Source organism: Limulus polyphemus, unplaced genomic scaffold (assembly GCF_000517525.1).
Source record: "Limulus polyphemus unplaced genomic scaffold, Limulus_polyphemus-2.1.2 Scaffold256, whole genome shotgun sequence".
Lineage (NCBI taxonomy): Eukaryota > Metazoa > Arthropoda > Merostomata > Xiphosura > Limulidae > Limulus > Limulus polyphemus.
The window spans coordinates 462,067-471,157 of NW_013665866.1; the positions used below are offsets into that span (position 1 = coordinate 462,067).

A 9,091-nucleotide genomic window follows, 5' to 3' on the forward strand; every position below is an offset into this window, starting at 1 on the left:
AAGGATATCATTAATAAATTTTAATGAACTAATTCCCCAATACCCCCCCACACACACACACGCACGCATAGGTGGATCAGCAGTTCGATTCCCCATTGTGGACAGCGTGCAGATAGTCCATTGAATGACTTTGCACTAAGTTGCTCACCAGATTTTTGATGGATTTCAAAATGTCCAAGGTCATTCCCAGAGGATATCGAATATGTTATTTCAGCATTGTTACCGGCATCGATACTAACAGCTAAAACCTGGATCACTTCTGTGTACAGTTCTGCTTCTTCAGATACTAGGGCTCTGTAGTGTCTCTTGTTGAAAACTGGTGGATTGTCGTTTATATCCTGCACTTGCACATATACTGCAGCTACAGAAGACAACTGTGGAATTCCGTGATCAGTTACTTTAACGGTTAAGTTATAAAATCCCACTCTTTCTCTATCCAGTTTTTTATTTAAACGAACAATACCATTCTTTTTGTCGATTGAGAATGTCTCTTCAGCTGAGTAGATAAACTCGTAGGAGAGTTTTCGATTTCGTCCTAAGAAGAATAAAAAAGAATAGGTTTTATCAAGAATAAACTTAAAGCAAAATTAATGAATCTTTATAAGAAAAACAGACCAAACGATTTTCACAAATTAAAACTAAAAGTTAAAATGGTTTTGAATAAACCATCATATTTTAACCAATAGCAAAATAAATTTAAGATGGAATCGCTTCAAGTACCTATCATATTTATTCAAATTAGAAAAACTGGTCACCTATACATTGAATATTGGATAAAAGTTATCCATATGCATTGTTTTAAAAAAATAGTTTCATGTGACTGTTCGTAAAATATACATTTTACTGCAAAATACATCTATGTGAAGGTTATGCTAGAAATTTTCAGTGTGAGTCATTTTACGACCATACAGCCTTGTTTACAATTTTTCTACGTGACTCTTTTTATCATCACAGATAACTAATTAACGCTTCTTCTTGAATCTTTTAACCAACGTGAGTCTTTAATACGTGTTTGAAGTGCTGATTTAAGACAGCTAGCTTTACAAATATTTTTCTAAAACCGAGTTATAACGAAGAACATCCTTATTTTAAGCACCTTTCTCTGTCTTTACAGTTTCTTCTTGAAAGTACAGATTTTTAATGAACTGTGTGAGGTGTCTCCAACTAGTGATGCCTCCAAATAATTTTCCTTGTATGGAACTTTAATGAAGACCTTTTTCTCTTCCTTATTACTTTCTAGGTTTTGAATTGCATGACAGCGAACTTGATTAACTTTCAATATACGTGTGAGAGTTTTGTGTAATAATTAGTTTAATGCGTAGCTCTCTCTACCTTTATCCCTGTCAACAGCATGGATCTTCATTACGAGTGTTCCGACTCTAGAATCTTCTGACACACTGACGGAATAAACCGGAGCTGTGAAACTAGGTGCATTATCGTTGACATCATTCAAAATAATTTTAATATTACAGATACTTTCCCAATGTGGTCGCTTACTGTCGAGGACGTGTGCCTGCAGGTAGTACTGAGATATCTTCTCCCTGTCCAGTGGCCGCACCACATTCAAAACAGCTACATTAGCGAAAACGGAAAAATAATATAACACTTTCAGTAATGTTCACTGAATTTATACTGGTATGATCCGTTTAATACTTATTTAAGAAATTGCACAGAATAGCATAACTTAATTCAGATACGAAATTGTACAACTGGAACTAATGCACACTTTACATTTTTTACCGAACCATCAAATCTGAAAGACATAATTCTAGAAATATAAATATCTGAAGTAAAAAAATCACTTTTACTTTCCAGAACAAGACATATGCAGTAAATATCATAAGAATATGAACTCTTGAAATTTATTTTGGTAAGGGTCATTTATTATCTTAAAAGCTGATGCAGAAAGTTGATGACGTTATGCTTAAGAATTTTAAAGATATATTCACTTAAGAGATTTTCAGTGTCCTGTCAAAACGATTTCAATAGATTAAGAAAAACCCCAGGTTTGAAAACGTAATACTGGGTGTCTTTGATAATATAAACGATATGAGAATTTGTTTGTTATTTGTTTTTAAGCACAAAGCTAAACAATGGGCTATCTGTGCTCTACTCACTACGTATATCAAAACCTGATTTTTTAGCATTATAAGAAAAAAATCGAGTATCGATACCCGTGGTTGACAATGTCCAGAAAGCCCACTGTGGAGCTTTGAAGGAGGGATTCCTATAAGAGAAAAATAATAATTTATCTTATATAAGTTCGAAAGTGATTTTTATAAATTTTTCTTGAAATTACTTGGAAAAATTGTTAAATCACATGTTCCATAAATCTTTGAGGTAGGTGATGACTGTAAGAAAAGCAACTATATTATGTAAAAATAACATATTTCAAACAGTCGTAATTCAATATTTTGAGCAACGTTAGCGAATATTCCAATGTATATTCTTAAGAATGAAAAAACCTCGAAGACTTATGAAGACAAATTTTCCATTCATATTCTAATACAGAATTACTAAATATTGTATACGGGACTCCTGAATATATTAATGAAAATCTGTGAAAGTTTAAGAAGTATTACTTTGCCATTATTTTGGAGGTTAAGGTGCGGGTGATCCGTAAAAAAAATATAATAATATTATTTTACGATGTTCAATGAAATGGTCTACATAAATGATATTAAGGTTTAAGAAAGCTGGTCTCTAACAGGAATATTTTCGACGCACCTGTAGATGGATTGATTACAAAATCCTTTGCTCCTTTTCCCGTCAAAAAACTGAGAGCGTGGGCGTTTCTCTTAGTATCGGCATCACTAATTTCTAGTTGTAATATAGACGTTTGGACAGGTATGTTCTCCGGCAACACTGCTGTGTACTTTGACTGTAAACACAAAACTAATTTATAACAGTTATATTTGTATCTTCCGAAACTAAACCGAAATGCTATCAATTGTTCAGATAGTATCTAAAAGCCCAAATAGGAGCGATGCAGACAGGACATGCCATTAGCTAAATAAATGCTGTTGGTATAAATTGACAAAATTGTCTTTAACTAGGCTAGTTTCCCACATATACGTATATATAAAAGTAAACTTATTTTAGAAAATTCACTGTAAAAAATCATCGATTTAAGTTATATCTCATAAATCATATATTTTGATAGTCTTGTAATGTGATATTTCTTTACAAAAGAGTAGATACTAACTTAAAAACAACAACAACAACAACATATTTTTCCAATTGTTTATTTTGAGTAAAATTGTTCAGGGAACGGAATAAGAAAAAAATAGAAAAAGTAATGTTACATGTGGTGCTTAAAGCAAATTAAACATTTACATAAGATAAACCACATTTGAAAGGTATTTAGTTGGAAACTTTGTAGTCAATATTCAGGAAGAAAATTTTCCTATAAATTCATATTTCTGCAATTTATCATGAAAATTATGGCATGTCGGTATTTATTTTATTCTTCGTAATGCAGTTTTATTGTATTGGTTGAAGTTGGAATTCTTTTAAGGCTACATACTATTCACCTTATGTAGTCACCATAAAGTTCGATGTAAATCGAACCTTGCAATAATCTTTGTTTTACTTTGTTATATGATATGGAGTTACGAAACATTGCATTGTAAATATGAAACTGGTATTTTACGCATCAATCTTAACATTAAGTAACTTGTAGTTTATTAAAATAATGACACAAAATCTTCATTCGGCGACATAGTTCTGTGTATTACTTACTTTGAGAAACATAGTTGGGTTGTCGTTGGCATCTAGGACATCAAGAGAAACAAGTGTAGTGGAAACATATTTGCCGTCTGTTACTGTAATCTCCAGATCGTAGTGGGGAATCAGCTCTCGATCAAGAGGTGTATTAACGTACAGTTCTCCAGTTTTTTGGACTCGAAAAGAATCTCTCAGATTTCCTTTAGTGATATAAAAAGCTAAGCTGTGTTTTACTCTTTCACTGTCACGATCGTCGACATCTAAGACAAGTATGTCAGTTCCAGCTTCAGCGTCTTCATAGATGGCTGCCTCGTAGAATGACCGCTTGAAAGTAGTAGGGTTATCGTTATAATCCTGAATCTCTATACTCACCAAGGCAACTGAGGATAAAGCTGGAGAGCCATTGTCAGTAGCCGCTATTGTAAAATTGTATCTTGAGCGGCTTTCGTAATCTAAAGGAACCATTGTCGTCAACCATCCTGTGTTGCCATCTAAGCTAAAGACTTCACTGAAGTCGTCATCATCATGATATAAGCCAAACGAATAGGTTATGTCAGCATTCTGACCAATGTCTTCATCATGAGCGACTAATCTGAGTACCTGGCAACCTACTTCTACGTTTTCTGCTACCTTAACTGAATACTGGTTAGATTCGAATTTTGGAATGTTATCATTGTCATCCAATACTATTATTTTAATGTTAACGTATGATGCTAGTTGGGGGTTTTCCTGGATGTTGGCTTTTACTGTTAAAAAATAGGTCATCTCTTCTTCTCGATCAAGCCTGGACATTAGCAAGACATGACCTTGCTTATTCACTGAAAATTTAGATTGAAATATTTGAGATTTAGACTCTGCCTTTACCGGTGTAAACGTATATACAATAGGCCAGAAAGAGCTAGTATTAAGTATAGAAATGATGGTGCCAATTTCTGCTGACTCGGAGACAAAGTGTTCATAATGGTGTTGTTTGAAACGAGGTATTACAATTTGAGGTGCACTTATCCGAATAGTGACAGGAACTTGTGCCTCTTGAGAAAGTGACATCTTATCTTCTGCCTTGACGAAAAACTGATACACAGCGCCTTCTAAATATTAAGATACAAACTAACATTTGAATTTTTGAGTTGATAGAATATTATTCATTCATTTTATAATGTATGACTATTCTAACAAAGAAAATTTTAAGTTATATCAGTTTGTTTTAAGAATGTATCTTGCATCTCAAAAACACTGACTTCGTCATACGATATTTTAAATCTGCCATAGGCGACATATATTCATCTAAACAAAAATAATTGATTAAAAAGTAAAATAAAATAATAATACTCAATAAACAGATCATCTACGTATTCATGCAAGTTTTACAATTCTTTGCACAGGCGACACATGGTAAAAAAAATATGGCTGATGTTTCAAATTTATTCAATGTTTGCAAAAATTCAATCCTACGTTTTAATTCTGCATCTTTAATTAAAACAAATGATTAAAAAATGTTAGAACTTGTCTTATCTGTATTTTTTTACTTACCTGGATAGATTGTATTTTCTCAGCATTGACCTTTCCGATAGGTGTTACAAATGATAATTTTGAGAATTTAAAGGCACTATTTTATTAATACTACTATTTCAACATACATTTTAAATAAAACACGAAATATTCAACTCATAATAATACGTAGTGTAAACATAAGCAAACAAAGAGTAAAATCATGAGGGGAAGAAATGGTGAAATATTTAATCTAAAACCGTAAACCAACGCCGTCTTAAACCATATTTTTGGCTATTGTTTCCACTTGTTTTGTCCATCTCCTATACACACAAACACACACGCGTGTATATATATATGTGCGTGCATGTGGATTTTCACTGCAAAACTAACTAATGTTGGTAAAAACAAAAGAACATGACTAAGTTTGAAAAGCAAACACATGCTACATAAATACACGTATAAATGTAGTGTAGGTAGGTATTTTTTTTCCTTCCCATTCAACTAGCACCACAGTAGACCGTATATCGTTTTCCACCAATCTTCATTGCGTTGTTTTAAAATCGGAAATTCAAAATAATGTTGATTAAAAATACGAGTTATTATTATTTTATATTCGGAATAAACGTATGATGTTTTTACACTTCTTATGCGTATTGATTAATACGTGTTTTCTTAACAAGGCTTTAAGCCAATTATACGTTAATAAATCACTAATAATATTTGAAATGGTGGTATACCTGTTAAACGTACAAATATATAACCTAAATACGCGAAAAGTAAATTTCTTGTTCTCTGTGCTATTGCAATGAGTGGCTCCTATTTCCAGTTCTATAATCTCTTGAGAAATTTTAGAACACTATCAACTTAAAATCATAAATCAACTATCAACTTGTTTTAGAATCAAATTATTTGGGAAAGAATATACAACAGAAGGATTAAGAACATGCCAATAACGTATTTACGAGCTTACCTTGGCCCATTAAGGGTCGTTTTAAATAAATAACTCCGTGGTTCGCTTGGATACCAAGAACTGTGTCCAAAAACGAATCCTGCTTTCGATAAATACTATATACCAGGTTCCCTCCAACAGTATCTTTAGGATCAAAAGCCTGCGTCTGTTAGAAAACACACACATCTTAATTGTCAGCAGTTATGGAGTGCACCAAATTTTAGAAACATAAAGTAAATAACTTGTCATTTTTTTATGGTAATTTCATTCCTTTTGTTTGTTTGTGTTTAAGCGTAAGGCTACATAATGAGATACCTACGCTATACCCACAATTGGTATGGAACTTCGATTTTAAGCGTATAAGCCTCCAAACTTACCGTAGTAATAAGTGACATTTATTTATTCAACAAAAACGTAAAAAAAAGCTCCTATTAATCATGGCCGTTTTCCTCACTGTTAATTGTGATCTGTCAATTACTGGACAGCCAAGTTGTCAATTGTGATCTGTCAATTACTAAACAGCCAAGTTGTTAATTGTGATCTGTCAATTACTAGACAGCCAGGTTGTTCATTGCGATCTGTCAGTTACTGGACAGCCAAGTTGTTAATTCTTCAACTGAAAACTAATTGAAAGAAACAGAAGAGTAAATGTAAATAGAACAAAAACCCATTAAAACAACTATTTGTTCTTGACACAACTAGATTAATTACCGAATAGTACTGGTGAACTTACTTTCAGAATACTACTGCCAACTGTTGTATTAGAAGAAATGGTCAGCACATATTCAGTAGTGGAGAACTCGAGCGAATGATAACTGACGTCAATAACAGTGACACGCACTAAGGAATAACCAGTTCTTCCCCCACCATCACTGACTTTGACAGGGATTTCGTACCGTTGAAATCTCTCTCGATTAAAATTCCTTTTTGTATATAACTGTCCTTTAAGAAACAAGGTAAGGATTAAATACAAAACAATTTAAAACCCTTCTCAATTTGAAAAAGTAAATTATGAAAATAAAATAGAAGAAAATTTGGTTTATTTCGTGCGCCAGACCGAAGATTCACTAGTTTTTTTTTCTTGCTTTCTACAATGACATTAATTGGACCAACGAAAACCTAAAATTAGCACCTTGTTAATCTCGTGATGCCACTCACGGACACAGTTCGATTAATACCTAATTTGCTTTTATGACTGATGCATTTGAATATAATCAGTACTAAGAATGACTTTTAAATTTAAACAGGTTTACACCTTTTCGTTATAAACAATATAAAAAAAGTTTAAATTGTTCTTGAAGTCCCTTTAAGAGCAAATATACTGTTCAAAATTATATGATAATCAGTGTTTATAATACAACATTGATAACAAGACAAGACCACTGTTATAAAATCATTACCTTAAGTTCAAAGTTTATGAAAATCAGGCATCTGAAGATCATTCATGTAATCTGAAATGTAGATGTCTGATCATACAGTCTAAGCCATATCTAGTGATTCCATACAATCTTTTCTCATTTTTACATTTTAAGAGTTACATTTACAGAGTTCAAAGTACTCCACATTGTATATGAAAAAAAATGTTGTACTTCAGAGAAGAGATTTGGGTGTTTTACTCACGTGGAGAGCTGTGGGAAAAACGGAAGTGAGCTAGTCATTATTTCATCACTGAAATCCATGTTTTAGTGAGGAAAAAAAAACTCACAAATAAATAAATAACCAGTTAATAATAGATGATTAATTCTGACGGTATCGCATGTTATCGAAACACCTAAGGTGTTTCAGATTATTTGTGGTGAGTAAAGAACTAAACAGTAAAACCAAACAAACATAAAGGATGCAAATTGGCACCGAATTTTTCAAGTGTTGTTAGCAGAATGTGAAATCGCTTCCAAACCAATGGTACTGTTGATAGTACAGCTTGACAAGGCAGACAGCCATCAAGAACATAAGCAGACGACAACTACCTGTCGATTCTGATACGCTGTAATCATATGACCTAGTCTTCGAAATTCAAATAAATGTTCGCAGCCGCAATTGGAACTCGTCTCAGTGCAGTGGTTAAAAATAACTTATAGCAATACAATAACAGCTCGTTTGCAATGGTGTCAATAACCCTCTTGGTGAATCAATGACATGCAGAGCAATACACACATACAATACAAATATATATATTTGACAGATGAGTTTCACTTCCCCCTACAATCAGGTAACAAGCTTATACTCACTTGGAGAGAATATTGAACCAAATATACTAAACACACACACAAAAAAATCATAGCGACTATTGCGGTGGTGAAAGTATGGTTTGAATAAAAATAATAATTAATAAACGCACCGAACTTTAGATCATGCGGAATGGTAATTTATGTTACAGAACACCACATCCTACGACGTAGAAAATACTTGTGCTAAATAGAGCAACACACTTTTAGTACAAAGAACTATTGATCAAAGGATAGGTCTTCGCTCTCACCAGACTTTTATCCCAACAGGCATACATGAGATGCTCTTGGGAGACGCGTCACATTCCGTCATGTGGACTTCAGACACTAAAGATCTACTGAAAACAGCTATTTATGAAAGGTGGCCGAATATATATCAATATCTTTCCATCACTTTGATTTTTTCAAACATGAGACACCATTGCCAGACTGCCCTTGTTCTTGGTGATGATCGCAATCTCTGTTCAGGTGGAATGTTACGATATGTAAGGATGTAAAACCGTATCTATCTAATGCCCATACCCCGGCATGGCTATGTGGTTAGGGTGCTCGACTCGCAATCTGAGGGTCGCGTCTCATCAAACATGCTCGCCTCTTCAGCCGTGGGAAGATTATAAGGTGATGGTCAATCCCACTATATCTGTTGGTAAAAGAGTAGCCCAAGCGTTAGCGGTGGGTGGTGATGACTAGTTGCCTTCCC

General features: G+C 33.5%; 1 protein-coding gene across 1 annotated transcript in view; it reads right to left on the reverse strand.

The window, feature by feature from the left end:
* LOC106478865 (fat-like cadherin-related tumor suppressor homolog) overlaps positions 1 to 9,091 on the reverse strand; it is a 227,395-nt gene that overhangs the window by 19,091 nt on the left and 199,213 nt on the right. The window contains exons 16-21 of the mRNA XM_022382546.1: positions 6,900 to 7,108; positions 6,188 to 6,332; positions 3,742 to 4,814; positions 2,728 to 2,881; positions 1,333 to 1,572; positions 149 to 535 (exon numbers count right to left, since the gene is read on the reverse strand). Coding sequence (XP_022238254.1) covers positions 149 to 535; positions 1,333 to 1,572; positions 2,728 to 2,881; positions 3,742 to 4,814; positions 6,188 to 6,332; positions 6,900 to 7,108 — 2,208 coding nt within the window. The remainder of the gene's footprint in view (positions 1 to 148; positions 536 to 1,332; positions 1,573 to 2,727; positions 2,882 to 3,741; positions 4,815 to 6,187; positions 6,333 to 6,899; positions 7,109 to 9,091) is intronic.